This window comes from Neopsephotus bourkii, unplaced genomic scaffold, assembly GCF_033783945.1.
Source record: "Neopsephotus bourkii isolate Nb327-2 ecotype Australia unplaced genomic scaffold, CSIRO-AGI_Nbou_v1 NB_620, whole genome shotgun sequence".
Taxonomy (NCBI): domain Eukaryota; kingdom Metazoa; phylum Chordata; class Aves; order Psittaciformes; family Psittacidae; genus Neopsephotus; species Neopsephotus bourkii.
In genome coordinates, this window is record NW_026901120.1 from 467,218 (window position 1) to 493,360 (window position 26,143).

At 52.2% G+C, this 26,143-nt stretch overlaps 1 protein-coding gene across 3 annotated transcripts in view; it reads left to right on the forward strand.

Moving 5' to 3' along the window:
• The window catches only part of JADE2 (jade family PHD finger 2), a 444,935-nt gene that overhangs the window by 407,209 nt on the left and 11,583 nt on the right, over positions 1-26,143 (forward strand). For all 3 annotated transcript variants that reach the window (XM_061351999.1, XM_061352001.1, XM_061352002.1), the window contains 5 exons: positions 1,099-1,268; positions 11,250-11,461; positions 15,787-15,954; positions 16,463-16,579; positions 22,316-22,777. In XM_061351999.1, the coding sequence (XP_061207983.1) occupies positions 1,099-1,268; positions 11,250-11,461; positions 15,787-15,954; positions 16,463-16,579; positions 22,316-22,777 (1,129 nt within the window). The remainder of the gene's footprint in view (positions 1-1,098; positions 1,269-11,249; positions 11,462-15,786; positions 15,955-16,462; positions 16,580-22,315; positions 22,778-26,143) is intronic.

Below are 26,143 nucleotides of genomic sequence, written 5' to 3' on the forward strand. Positions count from 1 at the left end.
TCCGTGCAGCCATGGAGCAGGGATGGGTTTGTGCCATGGTCCCCATTGCCAGCAGGCCCGCTGCCTCCGGGCAGGAGCATCGCTATTGGAAACAACCCTGGTCCTGTGCTTGCATGTGATTTCCCAGTTTCACAGGCAGGACAGGGTACTTCTCCCAAACAGGGTGTTTCTGCCCTGATGTGGTATTCCTGTGCGAGCCCTATGGGGAGAAACAACCCTCTTACATCAGGGGCAGCAACATGAGGTTGGTACCAGCGGTTGTAGCTGTAGGTTGAGTTACTGACTTGGGAACCCAAACATGTAGGAGGCTGCTGCCATCGGGCTGGTGGGAATGCAAGGCAGGGAGGAAGAAAGGAGCCAGACAAAGTGGAAGAATGGCTTCATTTCTCATGGGGTGAGGGGGAACTGCAGAACTGATGAAGAGCAGGCGTGTGCCCACAGAGAGCCCAGCGCTGAGCTGCCTGCTCGGTGCTGCTCTGCAGCACGGAGCCATGCAGGGTGCAGGCTGCTTTGTACCTGAAAGCATCAGTGGGTGTTTGGGATGGATGAGATGCTGTGGTAAAGCTTGTGAGCAGCACTGGTACGGTTTCATCTCGGATGGGATTGGTGTTATGCCGCCGGTCTGCAGTGAGGAATGCACTGAGGCAGGTGGAGGCACAGGCTGAAAGCCAAATTCCTGATTGCCACCCTGCTCCTTCCCTTCCTGATCGCAGCCCGAGGCAGCGGGCACGATGCTGGAGCCATTCCCTCTCTTGTACTGCTTTTCTCTGGGACACTGGGAAAAGCACAAACCCCAGGTCTGAGGTCCTTAGGAGGGGAGCTGGGTGCTGGAAGATCAGCTTGTTCTGACACATCCCAACTCAAACCATCACCTAGGTGCCCAGACCAGCAGTCTGTGGGAAGGCGCTTGTGTCCAAGTTATGGTCCTCAGGGCATCCAAGGCATTGACAGCACTGAGTGTGCAAAACCCCCTTGATTTTGTTGGCTTGCTTTCATTCTTAGAGCCGGGTTTGCAGGTGGTGTGGGCACATCCTCCAGGGCAAGAGATGGGGTACTTCTGCAAGCTGTAGCTCTCAACCTCTCCTCCTTTCCTTCCAGGATCATACCCCAGCTCGAGAGCTCGCCTTCACAGGTTTCCCCAAGCAGCCTGCCTGGCTCTGAGATTTCAGAAGCTACGAGGACCTACCTGCAAGGAGTGAGCCGCTATGACCTGGACGAGCTGGATGCTTGCTGGTTGGAACTTGTTAATATGGAGCTCAAGGAGATGGGTGAGTGCTGCTGTTGTTTATCTCCTCGCCGGGGCATCCCAGGGTGGGCATTCAGGCTTTTCAAGTAATGGTGTGGAACAAAAGGCCTTGAAGAAGAAGTCTTTGCTAAGGCATTCCAGAAGAGATTATGTGGATGGCTGCAGCACTGGATCTTGAGTGTATCTCAGTGCTTCTTATTCACACAGGGATGTGGCGCAAGAAGAACAGGGTAAACCCTGGTAGGAACAGTGCAGTGTGGGCTGTGGAGCAGGGGTCTGATTTGCAGCAGAATTGATAGATCCAGATCACTCATCATCATCACCTCCCCTACTGACCCCTGAGCATCTGTACTGCAGGAGGTGTTGGTCAGGATGGGGGTGTTGAGCATAACCCCTCTTCCTTTGGCCAGATCTGAAAGCATTGCTCCAGCATTTCTCCAGCTGTAGCCAGCTTGGCAGATGGGAGGCAAAACAAAGAGGATTTCCTACTTAAAATATCACTTCTTTCCCAGGTGTCTTGAAGCATCACAGTGTAACGTGGCCTGCACCACTGCTGTTACATCACTGCACATTCCTAAGATCCATTAGTGCCTTTCGGTTGAGTGCAAGTGCCTGGGCTTGGAATTTGACCATTGGCACTAGTGCTTAGCATGGTCTGCTGGGCAGATCCGTTGGCACAGACACATGGGTGTGTAGTCCTGCAAGGCTCTGGAGGGATTTTCCAGTCCTTGTTAGGTAAGGCTTGCTGTGGTGTGGCTGCTGCCACGCAGGTAGGAACAACAGCACAATAAACCATTCACCTTGCGAGGTCAGTGAAGGCTGAAGCGTGCCTACATGAAGCATTACTCCCCGTTGCAAAGGTCTGTCAAGGGTGGGACAAAGTATGTCATCAGTGCTTGAGTGGACAGGGAGGCTGTGCTGAGCCTCACAGCCTGGGAGCTGGAGCAGGTTCAGTGGGATGGCAGGGAGATCCAGTTCAGTGAGTACACACGGAGCATAAAGCAGCTCAGAAGCTGACCACCACATTGGCTGATGTGGCTTGCAGGAGATCTCTGTTCTTCCAAGGTACTCATGATTTACAACCAAGTTTTGTTGCCATGATCTCTGGGACCATGAGAAAGTTGTAGGGGCTGCTCTTCAAGTTTGACTCATTAGCTATTATATATACTCTGTGTATTGGATTTCCCATAATCTCAGCCTTATGGAGCCCATAGTATCACTAGCAAATCACAGTCAGCTTTGCCTTCATTAACTGGCCCTACATTAACAGCCTCAGCTCTCTCAATAGCACAGCCAGATTTTGAGACACTGGCAGCTACAGTGCAGTCCTTGGGCAGAGCAGAGGGTGCTCCTGGGCAAAGCCAAGTGGCTTGGTCCTGCTGAGCTACCTTGCAGAGGATCCACCCTTCCTAACACTGCAGAGCTGCCCTTTCTGCAGCAGAAACCAGCTTGTACCACACTGGACATCCTTCTGAATCCACTGTGCTTTCACTGCGTCTCCTACTGCATTTCCCTCACCATTTCCACAGCGGGGTGGCCATCAGAGGTGTCTCTGGGCTTCAGAGAAGGGTTGTCTCTATTTCCACTCCCCTTTGTATGTATTTCATAAGTCTCTAGAAAGGCAGCGGGCAGAGGTTTGGCCTCTCCAGCTCAGTTGGGTTAAATCTGGCTCGCTTTAGTATTTCCTCAAAGTATTAGGTTACCAGTGCAGTGTCCTAAATGGCTTTCAGCTGTGGAGCTGCCATGCTGGTGGATAACAGGAAGGTTGAGATGAGAGGGGTGCCATCGGGGCAGGGTTGCCAGACAGGAGCTGGCTATCCCGAGTGTCACATCACCATCGGGCTGGCATGTGCCAAACCTGAGTGTGCTGGGGAAGAAGTGGCCTTGCTAGCAGCACTGCCTTGGGAGCATCTTGGATTTAGGAGGGGAGCTTGAGCATCACTGCAGCCATATGCCCCTGGTATCCCTGCTCCTGGCAGGCATGCTGAGTGGGCTGGCATCACAGCATCCCGATGAGTACACCCTGAGCCCAGTGTTGGGATACAGGCGATGCTTTTTGGCACTGACCCTCTGCAGTTCTGAGCAAGCTGCGTTTTTCCTTCTCAGGCTCCATGCCATTTATCAGCCAGTCAGTTTTTCCAGGGGTGGTCCTTAGGTGTTCATACAGCACCAGGCTGGATGGGACCACAGTCCCTGACAAAGCCCCGAGCCCTCCCTCCATAACCAGCTATAGATGGTAACAACAAACCCAGGGGATTTCAGCAGTGGTAATGCAAAGAGCCTCACTGCCCGTCAGCTGATTCTCCAGCCTGTCTCTGTTGCTGAAAGAGCTCTGTAATTACTGACTGAGCCTTAAATATGCTGGGGAGAGAGGAGCTTTGAAAACCAGCGTTTGGCGTGTGAAATCCACTGCGGGTATGGCTTCAGCCTAAAGGATTCTGGTATCCATCCCCCAGCCCCTGCGACTTCCCAAGCAGAATGAGGGCTAGTGCATTTTTTCCAGTGACTTGAAAGGGAAAACATGTGGCATTGATTAATATCCCAACCGTGGCACTGCGGGGAGCTGGGTCTGCCAGGTAGGGACTGGGATGGGTGCTGATGCTCTTGGCTGTGGGACCCTGGACACATCACCCGCACTGCCTGGGCTTCTCTAGGGGAATGCATTTTCCTGCCCATGGAAGTGATGGGGTTTGGGTGCTCACAGAGGGAAGATGCTGCAGCAAATCTATCACTGCTCACCTCCTGGGCTGTGCTGCAGCAGGGCTCTGCTCCCTCTGCTTCCCATATGGGAGAATCCATGCAGCCAGGCACGGTGAGGCTGGGGTTCGGGTGCCCTTCACCACCCAAGGCAGAAGATTGCCGCCTGCCTCGCTGGTCTGAAGGCAGCCCATAAATAGTGCTTTCTCCCGGAAGCCCTTGACATTAATGACACGCTGGGATTTCCAAACCAGCTTTGCTAATCTCAGAGATCATTAACATGACTTAAGTGGAGAGCTGCAGCCTCTCCTGTTCAAAGAGGTCCGGCGTTATCTCCCAGCGCCAAGAGATGTGCCGGGGTTTCAGTTCCTCCTGGTGCTGGCGCTGAGCCGCTGTCATGGGGCAGTCCAGGGGCACAGCGTGGCATTCCCAGAATATTTAGTGACAAAGAAGGAGCCTGATCTCTGACTGGCTCCTGAGGAGCGGCGGGGAGGAGAGCTGGAAAACACCTATGAGATCATCCAGCCCGCTTTGCCGTTAGCGCCGCGTTGATCCACGTAGCACATAGCACATGCCTTTTCCAGTCCTTTTTAGGTCACGCCGGGGATGGAATTTTATCACCGAGATCAGATAAACCTCCAGATAGCTCCAGCTCTCTGCGCTCTGCCGGCTCCTCTTCCAGTTAGGTGGAATTGCTCCGAAAAGCAAGTGTTATGTGTAAAACAGCTTTAAATAGTTTTAACCTCCCCAGTAAGATGCCTCCGTGCTGGGTAGGAGCGCACTGTTGAAAGAACTCGTGTGTGCTGGAGGTGAAATCAATATTTAAGCGTGCCTGAATGTTTCATTTGCTGCTGCTGCAATAGGAGATAGTAAAACAGTGGGTCTGAAGGAGGCTGAATGGAACCCTGAACCAGATTTATGTACGCGCCACCCCAGGCAGCATGGCCTTCCCTTGTACAGAGCAGCCCTGCTGTAAGTCTTTGTTTTTATATTACCGTTTTATGCTCTATTTTGTGATCTCCACTAAACCCAGAGCTATGGTAAGAGCGGGGCTAGAGGCACTTCAGAGGGCAAGGCTGAAGGATCCTTTTGGAGTGATCCGAAACACACGGAGAATCCTCAAGGAATTGCTAAAACTGTTGCCGGAATCAATGTTGCTGAAGGCAGAGTCGAAGTTTCCAAGTATTCCCTTTGACTTACTCCATATGGTGTATGCTGCTCACATATGCCCACCACAGCTTCTATCTTGGGAGCTGGAGGTGTTCCTGGTATTTTATGGCAGGAACATGCAAAGGTCACATGTATTGCTTTTGAAGCTTCCGGGGGGAATTCATCACTGCGTACTTGAGATGTGTCTGTGCACTAATGAGATGATGCCTCCCTCGGCGGAGGTGAGATTGGTCAAGTAGATGCAGAATAAACCAAAGTCAGTGGAGTAACGCAGGGAAAGATGTGCTCAATGGAGCAGAAGCTGCTGTTAAATATACGCCTAGGAGAGCGGCTGCTTCCCTCCCTGGCAGGGCTGGGAGTCCCTTTGCAGGGCTGCCCCATCCTACTGCATCCTTTTGGGGTACGGGGAGCCCCGATGCAGCATGTTGGCACTCCCCACGCGGCCGCAACCCACCCATGGGTGCCCGTCACCGTGCCCACTGCATGGGGCTACCCCAGTAGCCATCATTTGAAGTTCTTCTATTATTTTAAGGATTTTGGGTGCAATTCCCCACCGTGCTGGTGCCAGAGGTGCAGCCTCATTCCCAGGGGGTCCAGGGGCTGCTGTTCTTCCTGTGGGGATGCTCCCCAGCCCTCCCTGGCGGGAGGATGTGTGGAGGTCTGTCCTTTTTGTAGTGGGATCCGTTTCCTTTAACCACCATCCCGCCTTCCCCTTTTCAAGTGTCTTCCCCCACACAGACCACAGCCATCAGGGACCCCTCGCAGTGATGGCTTTCCCACCACCTTCCCCGCTGTATCCTGCACCCAGGCTCACCCTGCTTGCTGCTCATCACTTGAGCGAGCTTAGCCCATTAATAATTCAGGGTCTGTTTGTTTGGGATTCTTCTTGTTGTTGTTTTGAGGAAATCCTGCCAGTTTGGAGCTGTTTTATAACATGTCTGTGCTGCAGCCCACAACACACATCCGCGCGTAGCCTGAAATCCCTATTCTTCACTGAGATCATAAGCTCATTGCACAAGTAATCATTTCAGCAGCAGACTGGTTTGGTGCGTGGATAGATGAAGCAGCAAATCCCCCACTACTTGGTGGTATATTACAAGCAAGAGATGTACTTAATAGAGGTACCGATGTAGAGCATGGAAGTATCCTGGGAACAGATTTAGGGCTGGAAGCTGTTCTCAATTACATCGCTGCTGATCTGGATTAGTGCTGTGGGTATCAATGGGAGGAGGACTCGCCTGAGCTGCCTGTAGGCAGGTGCCACGCTTGTGCTTGCTGGTGGGTTGTTGCTGTTAACATAGGGCTATGTACCCCAGTTTAATGGAGGAAGAAGAATCCAGGCACAAACAATCCAGGCTAATTTTGTGGAATGTTTGCTTTTAGGCTTATCTGTAAGGAAATCCATAAATATTTTCAGCTGGCATTTCCTTAAAGTTGTAGTTAGAGATGAAAACACCACAGGCCTCTGGAAGGGGGAGCTGAGCTCGTTTATCTCTCATTGAACTGCCCATAGCAGGGGGGTTGGAATGAGGTGATCTTCAAGATCCCTTCCAACCCAAACCATTCTGTGATGAACTCCTTGTAGAAACAGGTAAGCAGGAAAGTTGTGTATAGATTAATCATGGAATGGTTTGGGTTGGAAGGGACCTTTAAAGCTCATCTGGTTCCGATTAATGTATGGATTAGCATATTAATGGCACGAAGGCTGTGTATTAACATACAGATCAGCAAGGTTGGAGATGAGTGGGAGACGCTTTAGACGTTTTGCCTCCACGTTTTTCAGCACAGTCTTTATGTCAAGTCATTGTTTTTGCCATTTCCATAAATTCCTCACAGTAATTGCAGTCGTCCCCGATGATATTCAGAGTTCTGCTGCTGGATGGAGCGAGGAGGCTTTCATCACAAGTGCTCCAGGACAGCTCTGTCAGTGCCGAGCATCGCTGGAGAGAGACAGCAGCTTCGAAAGTGGCTTCGAAAATATTCTGTCATCATCATCTTAAATTTGAGCAATAATTGATGTCGGTGGGAGGCAGAAAGGGTGATAATTGGTTTCTGTAAATCTTTTAAGTGCATTAGCAGGCTGTTTGTAACAAAATATCTGGAAGTTTCAGTGCGGATGCTCCTGTCGTGCTGGTTGCGTGGCGCTGGTTGCTTTGTCGGTCACGCTCTACGGTAAGAGCCTGTTATAAATAATGTGGATAAAAGGTTCATGTAGACTCATCTCCCAAGCATTGCGTGCCTGCAGGTGATGGGTTAGAGGTGGCTGAGTCCCACATGGCCTCCTGTGGTGTTGGGGTGGTTGGCTGTCATCCCCTGGGATGCCCTAGGGAGCACCCAGGCTAGGGCAGGGGTGGCTGGTGTCCCCATGGGTGCCTTATTCCCAAAGCATCCTTTTGCACAGCAGTGCCTACACTCAGTTCAGCATCTAACCAGTGAGTTCTGTGTTTGGGTTGCTTTCAGTCTCTCAGTCTCCAAGGGGGGAAGGATCCTCTTTCAGGGGCAGAAGCTGAAGCAAGCAGGTTTGAAGTGACCCTGAGTGAGCTGGAAGGAGATCTTAGGAGCCCGTGGTCCCTGTGCTGTGTCTGAACACCCCATCAGGGAGCTGGCATCCTCTCACTCTCAGTGTTTCAAAGACTAAGAGACAAGCCTGCATCATCTAACAAGTGCTTTCCTGTATTTAAACCCAGTAATTTTGCTTGTCTCTGTATACTGAAAAGTAGACTCTAAGGCTTACAGCTTGATGAACCAGCCTGCGGTCCTGATGGCTGTTTGTTCATGAGCTGTTTTATCTCCAGTATCCTCCCCAGCATAAAAGGATTTGTTGTTTCAGTAAATTGATTTTAGTGGCACACACGGTAGTCAGGAATAGGTCTCCCTTTAGTGAAAGGTGCCTCTTCAGCAGGTTTTTTGCTCCCTGTGCAGTGAATCGGCTCGCTCTGTGAGAAGGAGTAGATGAGAATTCATTTAGCAGAAGAATATTGCTCCTTCATGCCACATGAATTGCAGTACTACAGGAGTAATTATAACGGAGGGCGGCGTTGTGTAAAGGGATGGGCCTGGTGGTTGTCCCAGACGTGGTGCCAACCAACAATCCTTTGGGATAAAGGAGATCATCATTAAAAGTGCTAATGGGGAGAGGGTATGGTGGCCTCCTGGAAGGGGTGATGGGACATGGAGCCTTTTACTCCTGTGTCAGTGTTTTGAACACAGCTTTTCATGCAAGAGCTTGGTGTACCTTAACCAGGTAAAAGCACCTCTCTCTTGGTCAGCAGGTAGCATCCATGGTCCCGATGATGGTCTCAGACTTGACTTGCCCCATTGACATCGCTGGATTTACTTGTTGTAGCCAAGATCAGTATCTGGGTCTTGGCTTATCCTTCCCTGGGGACAACGTTGGTGTCACTTGCACAGTACACAGGGAGTGCTGTGGTGGAGTGTTCCTTGGGGTTTCCTATTTGGTTGTCCACAATCAATACCAAGAGCGTTTTCGCAGCCAAAAAGATGACAGTTTTATGAATGGAGTGTAACCGCACAAACTTGATATGATACAGGAGGAGATAAATGGAGCACAAATGGAAAAAGCACTTCACCCCCAGGCCCCATTGTTTAGTGTTTCCTAAACGATTAATCGCTTCATCCCCATCCAGTGCAATTGTCAGTTCAATAAGCTCCGAGGTATTCTGAATGGCGCTTGGCAAACGGATTCCTGATGTAATTACATCTAGATGGAGTGTGAGAGCATGTGTGTGTGAGGGAGGGGAGAGATCTATATATCTCCATGTAGTGGTATAGCAACTACATTGCATGTGGGCTGATGAGGAAACCTCACTGGGGTGCTGGTGGTGCTCCAGTGTGTGTGTAGGGATCAGTTTCTCACCAGGGTTAAGCTGGAGATGGAAAGTGCCGGAGATGGGACGGGAACCGGTTCTTTCCACTCGAGGTGAATGGGAACAGTGGTGGTGCCAGCAGGATCCCGGCCCTGTGGGCAGGTCAGGGTCATGATTCCTGTGGAAACCTCCCTCCCTTTCCTTCCTCGTGCTGCCGGCTCTCTGCCTGCTCTTTCCCCTCCTCACAGGGTGGCTCTGGAAAGTGCGTGGGGAAAGGCACTGGGAGCACTTTAATGATCATTGTGCCTTCCAGAACAGCAGAGAGAGCAGAGGCTGGAATGGTGGGAGAAAGGGAATAACTCCAGGCTGATGGTCTGGTGCCTGGGATCATAGTCAGAGATGTGAAACAGTGACCCAGAGGGGTATGTTCTTGCTGGGCTTAGAATCATGGCTTGTGGCTCTCCATAGAGTAACTTCAACTTAGGTGATGTGTTTATAGAGTATATATATATATAGCCAATAATACCCTGGCTTTACCTATAACCCACTCCCTGCCGTGTTGCATCCAGCCAGCACGATGCCACGAGCAAGCCGGTGGCTCCATCCTGGCTCCGATGCGTGGATCTTGCTGTGCCACCATGCCAGCACATGATGCTTCACCACCGAGCTCCCAGGCAGCCTGTGCCAGCCTGGAGCCATGCAGAGATCCCGCGCCCATCGCCAGGGCCCCTTGGGAATCAAACAGGTATCAGCAGGTTCCTCGGCGTGTTGCAGCACAGAGCAGCCCCAGTGCTTGAAAGGGCTGCGATAGGGAACAGTGTTGTCTGTCTTAGATGGTATCTCAGACTCGACAGAGACATGTAAAATGCCAGGCTAGATGTTTGCAGAGACTTGTCAAGCCAAGGGAACCCGTGCCAATGCGAAACACTGGGGAAGAGCAGAAGCAGGCAGGCAGTGGTGCGCCTGCTCGCCTGCGGGTTGCTTTCCCCCTTGACAGAGATATTTCAGCCAGTCCATGGCCGTAAGGGAAAGGTGCAGCCCCACCAGCCCCATCCAACCAGAGGTGCTGGGACTGCTGCCCAGGACACCTCCCTTCCCCACCTCCCCTAGCCCAGGGTTCAGGCCAGGATGGGGGTATCACGCTGTGGCTCGAGGGATGCCCAACAGGCAAATTTCTCCCTGAAATAACTGCTTCACATTGCTACTTCCTCAAGCCTTTTTTTCCCCCTTCTCTGCTCATAAATGAGAGATTTTCTCCCGTTGCCTTGCAACAGGGAAGGTGAACAGCAGTGTAGGTCAGGCTCTTGCACTGCCTGCTGCATACTGGAGTATCCTGGCCATCATCATGGATAATACACACAACTGAAATACAAAGCTTAAGTGTTTGGTATTGCATCCTGCTGTATCTCCATTCCCATCTCTATGTAATCATCTCCAGTGATGCAATACTGCTCATGGGGAGATGGGGTGCGGTGAGGACTCTGCCTCTTACCCCTCGCACAGAACCTTTCACTTGCTGCTGACACCTTTTTTCCCCTCTTTGTTTCCTTTACCTGGAGCAACCTCGCATTGTGTGTGTGGCAACAGGAGCTCTGGGGGCAGGTGAGAGGCAGCATGTTTGCAGCCAAGCATCAGGCAGCAGCATCCCCCTGTAATGGTATCCAGGTATCCCACTGCTGGAGGCTGCTGCTCTGTAAAAGCCTCTCCTGGTTATTGTGTTCCTGATTATCACTGGAGAGAAACCTCTGGTAGAGCACCTCTGCCACTTCTGTCCACTAAAGATACTGGTGTAGGGGGAATAAAAGACCCCGCAGCAGATCCGAGCGCACCGCTACCTGGGTCTGTCCTTCTGGTTCTGCTAACCCCAACCAGGAATAAACCCCTTTGTTCTCCATATCAGCCTTTGGCTTCCCTTTCACAGCCCCGTTTAATTTGCCTCCAAAAGGTCAATTTTCAGTCTTCACAATTAAAGCGTTGACTTTGTGTTGCCAAAGCTTGTCCGAGCCCTCACTGCAGAGCACGTCTTTGGAGAGCTTGTCTCCTTGAACATTGAAACTGTCAGCCCTAATTATCCGCATTGCTTCAGCTCAATGGGTTTCCTTCCTCCCAGCCAGCAGCAATATTTTGTTACTGTCTATGAAATACAAACTGCATCCTGAGTTCGGAGCAGCCGCTTTCTGAATCACTGCTCTTACCATCGCCGCGGATTCGCCTCTTGAGTTGCAATCTGAAGCGCTCAGCCCTTTGCAAAGTGCTCCCTGAAGGCACCGGGGCTGCATCAGTGACTTCCTCTGCCTTCTGCCTTGCAGAAAAGCCCGAGCTGGATGAGATCACCCTGGAGCGAGTGCTGGAGGAGCTGGAGACCATGTGCTATGAGAACATGAACATCGCCATTGAAACAGAGGAGGGCTTGGGCATCGAGTACGACGAGGACGTGGTGTGCGACGTGTGCCGCTCGCCGGAGGGGGAGGACGGCAACGAGATGGTGTTCTGTGACAAGTGCAACGTCTGCGTGCACCAGGTGAGCTGAGAGCAGCAGGTTTGGGCTGTCTGCACGGTGTGATTCTGTATGGAGAGGGGCTTGGGACAAGGGCCTGTAGGGACAGGCCAAGGGGAATGGCTTGAACCTGCCCGAGGGGAGACTGAGCTGAGCTCTTAGGCAGAAGCTCTTCCCTGTGAGGGTGCTGAGGCGCTGGCACAGGGTGCCCAGAGAAGCTGTGGCTGCCCCATCCCTGGCAGTGCTCAAGGCCAGGTTGGACACAGGGGCTTGGAGCAAGCTGCTCCAGTGGAAGGGGTCCCTGCCCATGGCAGGGGTTGGAGCTGGAGGAGCTTTAAGGTCCCTTCCAACCCAAACCCATCTGGGACTCTGTTATTCTATATGCTCCTCTGGGTTCCTCCCATCCCCATTGTTCCCACTGCCCTGAGCTGTAGATCTCTGGTAGGCTTTTCTGATGGGTGCCCAATGCGTTTCTGGTGGCGCAAGGGTAGCAAATGAGGTCTTGGACAGCTGACAGGCTGCAAACTTGCTTTTCTTAGTTTCTTAGCCCCAGCCCTTCGTAAATGCCCATAGAAATACACAACAGAGATTGAAACCGGCCGCCTGCTTTGCCCCTCTGCCTTGTGCTCTGATCTCTGTCATATTTTATGTCTCCTCTTCTTCTTCTTTATCCCATCTTTCTCTATTAAACTGCAGTGAGGTCTTGAGCACCAAGGGGTAACCAGCACCGTGTGCAGGACTGGCTGCCGGGCAGGGGAGGATGTGGGTCTGCAGCCCCACAGTCACCCTGCTCTCAGGAGGGATGGGCATGCACAGACCTCCAACCTCCTCCTCTCCCGCAGCATAACACAGGGGTAGCAGGACCTGCCACCTCCACGAGCACTGGCTCTCATTGCAGTAGGAGGGTAGGGTTTCACTTGATTGTGCTGCCTGCAGGGAAATAACTTTATATTTAGAACTGAATGCAAATGCTGCGTGCCCTTCCTGGGGGAGCCTGCGCTGGGGGAAACCTTGACAAGGAGAAAGCAGCCGTGTGAGGGTCTCCTGCATCCCCTATGGGTCCAGGGGGGTTTTGCTGCTTGTGCTTTGAGGGGAAGCACTGTGTGGTGCTGGGATGGCAGCAACAGCTCCTGGGCTTCACCCTCTGCATGAAGAGGGGATTTTGTTCCTCTGAAGAGAGCCGTTTTGCTCATCTTTTGGGCAGCGTTTCCATCAGCGCTTCCCGGAGGTGGGGGAGCACTGGAGATATCTATAGTTGCGGGAGGTGGGTGTTTTGAATGGTTTCCATCAGTGAATCAGATTCCACAAAATGCCAGCATGATTCAGGCTTGGGGTTGGGTGATGTTTGGTTGGGGTTGGGTTTTTAACAAGCCCAGGTTGCAGTGTCAGGCTGTGAGCTGACCCCTGCGGGTGGGCAGAGGCTCAGGGGGAGGTGGTCAGCGTGCACAGGGTGTCATGGGGACATACGGACCCTGGCTGTCAGAAGGGGATGCAGCAGGCTGGATTTCGAGGCTGTTGAAGGAAAAGGGGGATTTTTGCCTTGTTTTCAGGGAGCAGAGTCCAGCCCTAAGCCTGATGCCAGCCCATAAGCTGCCTGTGATTTGATCCGTGCCCCAGTTTGCACCCTGAGCCACAGCGTCCAGAGCCACAGCATGGGATGTTACATGGCATCACATTTCTCACCTAACCTGCCCCGTGCCTCTGTCAGCCCCACATCCCAAACCTGCTGGGGATGATGCTTTCCCAGCTGAGGAGGCGAGCTGGGGGTCCCATGGGAAGCAGCCAGAACCATGGTTCATCCTCGTGCATCCCATCGGGAAGGGGCAGAGGCAGGGTTGCGCTCAGACACACGTTGGTAGGTGATGGTGCCGGAAGGTATGGTTGTAAACATCTCATCTGCATAAGGCAAGCCACGAGGCTTGCTATTAATTAATTCCTGTGAAGCGTAGCTCCTAGTAAGCACATGCAATCTTCATTCCCAGATCTTCAGTGAGGAGGAATCTTCCCCCCTGCTGCTTAAATCGTTGTGGTTCATCGCTGTCACGGTGGCAGCATCACACTTACTCCTCTTTAGCACGGGAGTGAGCCATCCCCAGCTTCCAGCCACCGTGCAGGGTCCTGTCATTACTGAGCTCCCATTCCCTAGTGTGAGGATGTGGCCAAGCCCTCCCTCTGTTGCATGCACCACACGAAGCTTCCCTGTGGCTCAGCATCCTCCCTGGTGTTTAGCATCCCTTTCTCAGTGATGTTGCACCTGTGACAGGCACAGCAATAAAAATAGCTGCTCTGCTCCTACTCAGCATTGCTCTGGCTCTGTATTCCCACAGCACCTTCTGGCTGGTGCTGGACTGGGAGAGCGTGTTTGGCTGATAACGCACCTCGTGTCTAGAAGCACTCCCTGTCCAGGTCAGAGACCCTGCAGTGTTAGCACCTTCAGCTGCTCTACAACCTCCAGGAGTAAAGAACCAAGAGCCAGGACTCTGCTAGGGATGCACAAGTGGTCGTAATTCCTGCTTTCCCCTGGATTTTGAGCTCAATCTGCCAGTTTATTCTCCTGACAGTACACAGCAGGCTGCTTTTTGTTCGGTACTAAATCACATGGTTTATAGAACTCTGTTACAGAAATGGTCTATCCCTCAGGTTTGGAGGTGCTGTGAAGCACACAGTTAGGTCTCTGTGAGCCACGTAGACTCACAACAACAACATTACCTGCCTTAATACCTTGTTATCCCAATAATCTTTTCATGAAGTGGCTTTTTCCCCCTGGAAGTCACTATCTTGAGTCGATTTGAGCTTTGGGGCAGCCAAAAGTCATAGAATCATAGAATCCCAGACTGGGTTGGGTTGGAAGGGACCTTAAAGCTCCTCCAGCTCCAGCCCCTGCCACGGGCAGGGACCCCTTCCACTGGAGCAGCTTGCTCCAAGCCCCTGTGTCCAACCTGGCCTTGAGCACTGCCAGGGATGGGGCAGCCACAGCTTCTCTGGGCACCCTGTGCCAGCGCCTCAGCACCCTCACAGGGAAGAGCTTCTGCCTAAGAGCTCAGCTCAGTCTCCCCTCGGGCAGGTTCAAGCCATTCCCCTTGGCCTGTCCCAGCCCCTCCTTGTGAAAAATCCCTGTCCACATTTCCTGTCATTATAAAGCCTGTTCTTGGCCAGTAAAGACGGAGGATGTCCTTTTCCCACGCTCATGCATCTCCGTGTGCCCCTCTGCCCCTGTCACTTGCAGTGGCGGTGACCTCCAGCAGGATGAAAAGCTGGTTTTGGGGGGGGTAAACTTCAAGCAGCAGAGCTGACAAATGCCTGGGCTCATTCCCAGCCAGCAGCACTGGGTCCTTACTGCTCCCTTCCCTCCTGCAGGGGTTCAGAGCAGACAGATCTAGTATCAATTACATCTCCTTGCTTGATAGTGGCACGGCCCCGCGTTACGCCCCGGGCAGTTGGGTGCCACTTGCTGAAAACCGTTTAAGTGCAGCTTGCTGGTAGCTGCTGGTTAAAAACTGCCTGGTTTTAGGAGTAGCTGTTTAATATTGCCATGAGTTACAGCCAGAGCAGAAAGTATTTTATCACCATCACTATGGGACAGGGCTTATCATTTGGCTCTTCCCCAAGAACGGAAGGGAAGTATTTATGAACACTTTGGCTTCTCTGTGTCCTGCACTATCTCAGCAGGTCGGGGAGCTCCATGGGGGAGCCGAGTCCTTCTCTTGGCCATAGACTTGTTCTTGTGTCATTTATTGCCCTTGAGATTTATTATCCTCTATGGTTCCTCCTTTCTGATTTGCATTTGTGACTATCGCTTTCCCCTTTTTACCTTTCTGTAGTTATTTTCACTTCCCCTCCAGGCTGTGTTGGGGTGTAACCAGTGTGGCCATCTTTCTCAATGATGAGGGCTGTGGCTTTTCAACCCTCAGCTACCTCAGAGGTTTCTCCACATGGCATTTCTTGCTCCTCTGAGTTGTTGTGGGTCTGGTAGCTGTTAGAAACAGGCTTTGCCCACAGAGCAGAGCTGCTGGTGTCGGAGCAGCTGGGTTGCCCACCCCAGACCTGGAGCCAGGAGGATGCTTGGCACGATGTACAGCATGTTTTTACACTTAGCTTTTAGTTAAAACCCAGGGCATACTGATCCAGCATGAGTATCCACGTGAAAACAGGGAAGGTAGCAATGAAGGAAGAGCTTAACCTCGCTGTCAGTGACTGCGGAGCTGCTTTACATCTGCTGTGCATTAGGATGCCCAGATGCGGTGGGAGTAAGCCACAGCAGTGAAAAAGGTGGGAGCAAAGGAGGAGGCATGGGATGATGCTTTACCTGCTCTTAGGTGCCCTAACCCTCCTGCCTCGTGTCTGCACAGGCGTGCTACGGCATCCTGAAGGTGCCCATCGGGAGCTGGCTGTGCCGGACCTGCGCCCTTGGGGTTCAGCCAAAGTGTCTACTGTGCCCGAAGAGGGGGGGAGCGCTGAAGCCCACCCGGAGCGGGACGAAATGGGTCCACGTTAGCTGTGCCTTATGGATACCTGAAGTAAGATGTTTCCCAACCTCCTCGGGACAGGCGGGTGGGCGTGGAGCTGGTTTCAGGTCTCAGCCCAGGATGTTCATTAATGGTGTAAATAGCAAGTCCAGTTTGGGTCACGGCTGTGATACTGGTCGGTCACCAGGCTATGTGTTTGATTGGCAGCTATGGGGCACCCTGTTAAGGGAGGACACAGAGGGGGGGTGCAAGGGCAGAGAGGTGGGGGCCATTCACAAGACCTCCAGGTAAGGTAAAGCTCACTGCATGTGCCCATCTGAGATCCACAGCAGCAGCCAGGTGAGGAGTTAGTTCAGAGGAAAGACATAGATTTTTCCTTCCATTTCACTCAAATTGGTTTTTGGGTTTTGGGGTTTGGTTTTATTTTCCAGCTTACAAGTGACCCTGAAAAATAACAAATAGGAAATGGATCCCTCATTCACACTGCCACAGATAGCCTCCTGTGGGGGATTTGGGGTGGAAGCCAGGATTTACAGCTTGTCTTCTGTTTCATGGCCAGGTTAGCATTGGATGTCCTGAAAAAATGGAACCCATTACGAAGATCTCTCATATCCCAGCAAGCAGATGGGCTTTGTCCTGCAGCCTTTGCAAGGAGTGCACTGGGACCTGTATTCAGGTATGTAACCTGGCACCAAAGACACTCAGACCTCTGGGGTTGGGCCTGTAATTGCCACTGGAGATTCTCAGGATGCTGGAGGACGTGATCTGGCTGAGGTTTATTCCTGCTTGGAGTAGACCTAACGACAGGGAGCACAAGCACCCATCAGATACCATCAGATGTTGTTTGCAGTCATTTAATATATTGAGTGCTAGGAATCTAGATTAACTTTCTTTGCATAACACAGTGATGTTGCTGTAGTGACACTAATTACCAGGGCTGCAAATGACCTTGGTTTGAAACCAGGAGCCTCCAGCAGAAGGCTTGGCAGGGCTGACAGGAAAGTGGGATGCTCGTGGGATACAGAGACCAAGTATTTCACAAACCAGGGGGAAGCCTTTCTGTTGGGGGGGTAGCAGGGAGCCCCAGGATTAGGTAGTCCCCACCAGCCTGCTGGCTTGGAAAATGCAGTATTTACCATGTATTGAGTAGAGTATACATTCCCACGTATAAACAGAGTATTTACCATTGCATTCCCACATTTCCTCCTGTTTGGCCACACCTGAGCGGACATCTGCTTGCCTGCTCTCCCTGCAGCAAGAGGGTAAGTTCTCTTTTCAGACAGAAAGCAGGATGCTCTGGGTTTTCCTATTACAAAAGTGGGACAGAGCTTCCTTGGCCATGATCTCTCTTCTTGGAGAGCAAAGAAGAGAAGTTCCCATCCAAAATGCAGCACTCTTGGTGTGAGAGCATCTGGGAATCCTTGCTGTGATTCTCCCTGCTTCCCTTTGCTTGGCCGGTGCAATATCCCAGTGGTCCCAGGGAATTGGCTTGGGGATCTGCTGTTCTGCAGTGCCTGTGCCTGTTGCTTTCACTGGGAAACCAGGCAGTGAAGCAGTCTTGGGGTGCAGGAGAGGACAGAATAACCATTAAGCTCTGAGAAACTGGGAGAAGGTTTGGGATGTGGGCCAGTCCCAACTGATCGGCTCCAGTACAGCAACGGGAGCTGCACCTCGGAGGTTGGTGCTCACAGCACTGAGCATGGGAGACGAGGAGCAGCTGGCTGGTTGCAGAAGGGGTGATAGGAATAGGAGGTCTGCAGGCTCCGTTGTGTTCATGTCGCTGCTCTGGGTTTAATACTTTAAAGGGAGCTATTTAAAAGCAATCCCCTTAGCTTGAAATGAAATCTCACAATACTTCTTTAAATCTCTGGCGTTGACTCACATCTTTTTTGATGGCTCCGGGTGGATCTGCTTATTCACCCTGCCAGATGGAGAGGCTGTGTCATAACGGCAACTGCTTTCAAAGAACGGAAGGGCAGGGAAGGAGGCAAACAGGCTTGGCAGCATCAAAAAGAACTCGGCTTCTCTGAGGCTTCATCCTCTTAGTGCCGGCATGGCATGGGAGCTGTGAGATCCCGGGGACAGAATGGATTTGCATTAAAGGTCACCTGAGATGGAACAGGGGCTTTATTGTGGCAGCTCATGGTTTGTAAGTCTTCAGGAGATTGCCACCACAGTGCTTGCTGAGGCCACCCTTGCATGCTCAGGGTGCTTTTGCTTCAAGGAAAAGGGGGAGAAGGGGGGAAAAAGGCAGCAGAGCCTTTATTTAAGGATTGATGGGGTAAATCAACAAGTTCACCCATAGGTAAATAAGCACACTCTGTACTCATCAGCGGTACAGAGCTCTGCTTTGAAAGCTGCTGTTTATGGAGTGTATTTTTGATCAGTGCCTGTTTATACAGGTGTAATCCAACCACCTTTGTCAGCGTTTTGGGTTCAGGACCCAGCTCTGAAAGGAGGAGGTTGTTCTCTGTTCAAGCGCTGAGCTTTTCTTGGTTCAGGAATCAGGTGCTGCAGGTGGGGCAGGTTTGGGGAAGGAAAGGAGTTGTTTCCAGGAGGGGTTTTTCCAAGTGGCTGGTTGGAAATGGGCTTTGTCGGAATGGGAGGTGAAATCTGGAAGGCAGAGTGGAGGGTGGAAGAGCGTCATCCCAATGGAGCATGGGGATGCTCAGGGGCAGCAAGGAAACACCCACCTGGACCACATGGGCAGAGACAGACATGAGATGTTTTTGCACAGGGACCTCTGTGTGTGCATCGAGGTGTTTTTCCTCATCCAAATCTGACCATGGAAAGGGTCAAAGCCCAAGGGAAGGGATTCCCACTGCCTGACCTTCCTGCTTCCTCGTAATGACTTCCCTTCCTTTCTGGTACAGAGCTTTGAACCCGGTATAACTTGTCATGTCCGTAGTTGAGCCAGAGCTCCCAGACACTGGGCAGGGATGCAGCCCTGGAGTCACCCTGTGCCCGGCTCCTGTTAAAGGGAAATCATGACTTCATGGTGGTTCTTGTGGTCAGACACCAGGACATGCCAAGGAGAGCTCGGTATCCAGCAGGAATTTCCTCCTTTGCATTGCTGAGATGGAAAAGAGAGTGCCAGGAGTCCTGACCACGCTTCCTTGGGGCCCAGCTCCCTCCCCACCAAATCCCTTTCAGAACAACTGGAAGTGCTCACTGAGGCCTTTCAACACAGCACAAAATGCCAGGTCCCTGTTAGCTGCTGGCAGGCTTCTCCAAAGGGCACAATCTTTTCCCATCATCATCTTCCAGCTTTCTTTTTGGTGTTGCTTTTTGGAGGCAAAAGCCCTCACAAGCATCCTCCACCATCCAGTCGTTCCTTATTGCTCCTCTTCCCACTGCTCCCCTTGAGCTGCTCATGCCGCTGGTCCCCATCCACTGGGATAACTGGTGTGGTGGTTCCCGGATGCTGAAAATTGCCTGTTTGGGCTGAGAAGCGCTACCAGGATCCAGACCATCTGCGGTCCCTGAGCATCACATGGTCGTGTTGGTAAGGATGCAGGAGTGTCCTGGCTGATGGCTTGGCTGCAATTCAGCCCCGGTAATTCATTTTCCCTTCCTGAGTCCCCCTCGCAGGTCTGTTGGAGGAGCTGCTTCCTTCCCCTCCGGCCCCAAACTGCACCAGAGCACCTCTGTAAGCTGGAAAACTTCTGTTTGAGCTCCCTTGGCACGTAAAACCATCCCTCTGTTTCTTTGCCGTCAGTGGTTTGAGGACTCATTATCAGCCCACGGTAATCTCTGGTGCAGTTTTCATCCTCTCTGTCTCGGAATTGTGTTTGGGAATGGATTTGTCTGGATGAGCAAAGTGTGCCGAGATCCTTGAGTGAAAGGTGCTGTGAGATAATCATCAATAACGAAGCAGGCTTAGGGGCTGGGCCAGTCTTTTGAGCCTGGTTTGCTCTGTGTGGCAGATCCCTTCTCCCACGATGAGCTGCTTCATTCCAGCGCTGTTCTGGGATGGATCAGTGTGGGTTACTGTCTGTGTATGGAAGGTCCTTGGCTGAGCAGGTACCTTGCTCTGTTCCCCTGTCAGCTGGGCTGCCTGATGATTTTCTGTTTGCATTTTGGGCACAGTTTCTGACGAGCGCTGCTTGCCATCTGTCAGAGGAGATCCGGCACGGGTGACGTTCCATGTGCTTTGTTCCTAAGGTGGAGTGATGGTCTTTCCTGTTAGCAGGACATCGTCCTGGCAGATGCCACAGCCCTGTTGTTAATGCTGTTATTAGCGCTGGTGGCAGAAACATCCCTGGGGCTTTCCTTCACTCGTGTGGTTCACTGTGTGGTGAGTTCTGTGTCCACTCTCTCTGCTGTAGATACTTACGTGTGTAACAGCACAAAAGGATGCTGTAGCTTGAAGCACCCCCAGCTGTTAATGCCAAAATAGCCAGGATGAAGTATATCAGGAGTACATCGGGAGTATACCTGGAGTACATCAGGGGTAAATCAGGAGCTCCATGGTAGGGCCATTCTACATCTTGGCTACCAGAGAAGAAAGCTCAATTACAGGACCTTCCAGCTGGCAAAGTGTCCTGAAAGTGTTGTTAAAGTGAAGAAGGGTGAATCTCAAAGTGTCATTGCATCTCCTTGTGCCAGTGGCTGCAGAAGTGCATGCCAGAGCTGTAAAAGCCCGTGTGTGATACACTGACTGCACCGAAGAAACCTGGAAGCTTCAAGTCAGGCTGAGCTCCCTTTGCCCTCCTTCATCACCAAAGCTAAATACTTGAGGATGGAGCTGGAGCTTCAGCCACATGGGAGCCAGCAACAGGGCTTGTCCCGTGGGTCCTGTGATGCCAGGCTCCAGGCAATTGCCAGCAGCATAGAATCATAGAATGGTTTATGTTGGAAGGGACCCTAAAGCTCATCCAGTTCCAACAGGGCGAGCAGGGATTAGGCGTTCATAGCCTGCTTGCATTTGGTGCCTGCAGGAGTTAGTGCCCAGCATCACTGCCTGAAGCCATGCTAGTACAGCTCAGGGCTCAGCCATGGGAAGGCTGCATCCAGCTCTTCCTGCTGGAGGCTTTGGAGCAGGGCTTGGAGAGCCCTGGAAGTGGAGGGCTTGGACAGCACTTGCTGATGCTTTTCTTGGCCTTGGTATCCGGGCAAGTCTCTGCTTCCATAAGCACCAGCAGCTTCATTAACAAAGTCAAGGGAAAACATCTAAAAGCAGCAGTGTCAGAAGTTCACACGCTGGGTGATGGAGCAGGCATTCAGGGCCGATGGGATGAGGATAAAGCCATACAGCTTCTGTTCCTCAGCTCCTAACAGAGCATACACTTTCTTTTCCTCTGTCTGAGAACTGCAGTGCAGCAGAGCCCCAGTTAAACCGAATGGTTTGTGGTCGACATCCAGGAAATTTCACATGCCTCCACCTGGTCCTTCAGGCCACAGCTGCATCTTCATCCCCCACAAGAGTAATTCTTCTATAAACACTGAAAGATGGTGCCTACAGTAATAGCCCACTTAAAATGTCTCATTATTGCAGTTAAACTGGTCATTAGCAGCTGGAATAGACTGATTTCTTATGGGTTATGGTAGAAATAATTACCTGATACTCAGAGCCATTAAAAACCAGTTAATGAGTAGAGGGGAAGAAGGTGCGGACATGGACACAGACACAGCGCTGTCTTAGGGGGGTTCCTCTGTAGGAAACCAGGCTGAGGTTTGTTGCCTGTGGGATCCAAAGTAATACAAGCCATGGGGAACTGTTATAATGTTAATGTGATGTAAGTTTGACAGCAGTCCAGCCACTGTGCCCGTTCTGAAAGGTTCCTTTCGTGATGTTCTGCTCTGTCCATGTCGAGTTGCCTTTATTTTTCCCCTCCTCTTTTTTAATGGAGCTAATTAGAGGCTGGGTAATTTCCAGAGGAGAGCAGCATCGTGCTCCGGGAGCATTGGCTGCGTCTGAGATCCCATGTTCACTCATAAACACTGACGGGTTCTGTATGCTTTCAATAAAAACAGCGTATTCGCTTTAGATGTGGTAACTGGAGTAGTTTAAGGGTGAAATACAGATGAAGATTTCTCCGTTGGGAGGAATCCATTGACAGCCTGTGAGCATCCCGCTGGCTCCTGCTGTCGCCTTCGGCTGTTGACATGTCTTGTTGGAAGACCCATTGGGAGCTCCTGTTTATTGTAGGTGAAGGATGAGCAGAGCCCAGCAGAGAGAAGGATTAAAGCAGGTGAGGTGGGAAGGTGCCTGCTGATACCTAGTGAACCCCGGGTTTCTTCTGCTTGGGTGCCTGGCTCATAGATGTCTAAGACTTGGGCAATAAGGAGTACCGGTTGTGGAGCATCCATCACTTCACAGTGGGGGTTATCACTCAGACGGGTGTCCCTGGGTTTGTGGGAAGCAGTAGGTGCTTTATCCTGGCCATAAGCCCTGTCCTTGTCCCCGCAGTGCTCCATGCCCGCCTGCGTCACCGCGTTCCACGTCACCTGCGCCTTCGACCACAACCTCGACATGCGGACTATCCTAGCAGACAACGACGAAGTGAAGTTCAAGTCCTTCTGCCTTGAGCACAGCACCGGTGCCACGAAGCTGCCCGAGGAGGCACGGACAGAGCCTGACCAAGCCCAGCTGGACTTGGAGAAGGTCACGCTGCGGAAGCAGAAGCTCCAGCAGCTGGAGGAGGACTTCTATGAACTGGTGAAGCCTTCGGAGGTGGCGGAGAACCTGGACTTGAGCGAGTCGCTGGTGGACTTTGTCTACCAGTACTGGAAGCTGAAGAGGAAAGCGAACTCCAACAAACCGCTGCTGACACCAAAAACAGATGAAGTGGACAACCTGGCCCAGCAAGAACAGGACGTTCTCTACCGACGCCTAAAGCTCTTCATGCACCTCAGGCAAGACCTGGAGAGGGTGAGTACAGCTTTTCCTTCAGCGGTGTGCCCACACGCTCCATCAGGGCTGCTTTAATGTGTGCTGGCATTTATAGTCTATAGTAAAGTGGAACTTGACTCAGTTCAATTCCCAAAACAGTCGTGTCCCTTCATCTAGAGCATTATCGAGAAGAATAACAGTGCTCAGCGTGTGCATCATCACTGCCAAAACACTGACTCTGATGAAGGAGGTTAGTGGCAGCCTCAGCTGGGGGTTCAAAAGAACAAATGTCTGTGGGGAGAGGTGCCTTGGTGGGGTCGGGTGGATGGGAGGCAGATGATGCTGCAGCTTCTATCCACTCTATCTGCACAGTCTCAAACCACAAGGATACCCAGTGCCTGCCCCTCAGATGCTCTCCAGCAGCAAGGCACAGGAACACCTCATTATTCTCCTACATTGAACATCAAAGAGAGGGCAATGGCAGGAGGGAGCGGTGGGGCCAGCTGGACCAGGCATTCCCTGCCCTGCTTCAGCTGAAAGTGGGTCGGGTCCTCAAGGAGCTGCTGGTGGAGGCAGAGCCGTGCTGGAGGATGCAGGCACCCGCAGCTCCCTGTGGAGCAGGGAATCCTGGCACAGGGGAGGGAGCAGCCACTGCCGCGACAGCTTTTGGGGTATGAGCAAGCATCCATGGAGCAGCAGCAGTGCCAGAGCGGTGCTGGACCTCCCCTGGCTGTGCTGGCTGCCGCAGCATTCCTGCCTGCCTGTGGGTTGGGCTGTCACGGCTGCATGGATGGAAGGAGCAGGGATGGGGCAGAGCAGCCTGGAGAGGAGGAGGAGCAGTGGAAGCGAGAAGCAACAAGAGGAAGAAGCACAGCACAGCACCCAGTGTCAGACAGCAGAGTGGCCAGGGGAGGGGATGGATGCACTGGTGCCACTGCTGGGCAGGGGGACATGGGCATAGCACAGGGCAGCAGTGAGGGAAAGGCAGGACAGGGCTGCGAGTGTGGCACACAGAGGCCAAGCTCCTTCTCCTCTGCTTAAAACCTGAGCCCTGCCTGGTCCCCCCTTCTCCTGCTCCTGCCAGAGGGGTGAATCCATGGCCCCTGCCTGACTGCTCACCATGCAGACACCATGGAAAGGCTCAGGGGGTCACTGGGAGCAGGCAAGGAGGGAGGAAAGCAGGAAAATAGCATTGCTTTGACCCAGTGGATGTGGTGCCCTTAGCAGGGGTGCTCAGGGTGCTGCAGGGGACGTGCTGCTCCCTGCGAGGCAAAGGTGATGGTGATGCTGTCCCTGGGGTGATGCTGCTGCTGTGCATCTCTGGTCCCTCTCTCCAAGCTGCTGTGGGTCTGTGGCAGAGTTTAACCCTTAGAGAAAAGGGTGGTGTGGGTCAGCACTGTGTTCACATCCAGGTGGGGTCTCGGTTTTGGACCAAACCATCCTGGTTCCTTGCTGCACCCACTTCCTGGGTGGGTCTCAGAGCCTGAGAGCCTTCTCCTGTGTAAAAGCAATTGGATTTCAAGCTATTGGTCTCTTTTCTGTGGCCTTTTTGGCCACCATCCTTGCATACATCATTGACATCAGTGTGTGCCTCATTTGCTCCTGCCTTTACTGCATCATGTTCCCACCTCCGTGGTGGTCTGGGCTGGTGCCACTTTTAATGGGTCTCCAGCACCAAGCTGTAGGCAACAGGCTGCAGCTGCCAGATCCGGGGGTGACAAGTTTAACTCCCTTTCTTCCCTCATCTGCTTCTCTGTAGTGTAAATCTAAACCAGGCTGCTCTGCCTCCCTCTGCTTCCACTTGCTCCCAGCTGCAGTGAACCACCATGCATCACTGGGTACAGCCTGCAGTGAATCACTGCATCTCTCGTACAGCCCTTTGCTCGGGGAGCTGCCTAATTCAAACACGTGGCATGGCAGCTTCTCCTTGATGGTTCTTGGTGTCAAACCCACACTTTTGACCAGATTTCCTCATTTCCCACAGTTACCTTCAGGCTTTGTGGGGTCATTCCCCATCAGCGTTCAGCTTCTGCTTAGCAACTCCCTGCCAGGTTTCACTGCCTGGCCCTGGAAAAGCCGTTTGTTTGCTCTGCTTCCAAGACAGGGAACAATAAACACTGGCCAGATCAAAGTCCAGTGGGTGATACAGGTTTCAATCCAGTGCATCCCAGGTATCTGATCCTGCCTGTCAGCGCCGCTCACAGCAGCCCCATTTCACTTGCAGGTAATGAGGCAAAGCATCAAATAGGGGTTGGAGAAGGGCAGCCTGGAGGGGTGGCTTTGAGGAAGCGTCCACAGGGCATCATGTTCAGTGTTAGTGTTTTCAGTAATTGATCTGTCAGGAACAGTTGTAATTTGGGGGCTGATAATGGTATCTGGATAAGGACTGGTGCTTTAATTTAGCTTTAACATAAAGCTGTAGTTTCCTGTCTCTCATACCATCCAAGCTTGGCTTGGGGAAGCAGCACTGGGTGGTATTTAGCTGTGTAAGTGTGTGTAAATACCAGCAGTCTCTAAGCAGAGCACAAGTGATGTTTTCTTCCAGGAATATCAGATCACAGGGAAGAGATACCGCCAAGCACTTGGAGATGCAGGTTGCCAGAGGCAGTTGTTTTTCTCATGAAGAAATTTGGGGTTGATGTTTTCTCCAATGCAGAACAAAAATACACAGCATTAGCTCACTGCTCTGCATTTACAGCTAGCTGGTTCGACAGCAGAAAGAGCAGCTTTTCTCCTGTATTCCTACATGTTCCCAGATTGTCCTTAGGTGAGACCGGTGCCATTAGGGGTCATCCTGTTGCCTTCACAGCCCGTGGTGGCAGACACTGGGTAAGCACAGGATGATGTCCTGGCTTGCTCTGTCACTGTGAGAGGCACAAAGGCTCCTGACTGTGTAGGAACAGTTCCCTAAGCCTGGAAAAGCCCCAGCCTTCCTCTGCAGAGCGGGGATTGAGGATGAGGAGGGGGAGGAACTGGAGGCTCAGGTGTGAGTGTGGACATACCCATACATGCTGCTGCAGTGCCTCCAGTCGGGCCCCCTCCTCCTCACTTCATTACAGGCAGTTTTCTCTTTCAGAGCACCAGGAAGCTGAGTAAACGCTGTCAAATCCTGGTAGAGCTGCCACTGGCATTTTCTGTTTCGCAGCTGAAAGCCTGTTTCCTCCTCAAGCCTCGCTGCCCGGTGCAGCCATGGTGACAGAGCCCGATGCGGGGCTGGCAAACCCCATGGCACTGAGATTCATCACCAGGCAGATGCCAGTGGGTACCACGCGGTAGCTCTGTTGTCTCAGAAGGTGTTTATCAGCATCCCTGTGTGATGAGCAGGGTTTAACCAACTCCTGTGCTGGCTCACGTGAGCATTTGTGTCTGGTGCTCTGCTGTTTGCAATGGGGACAGAATGCAGCA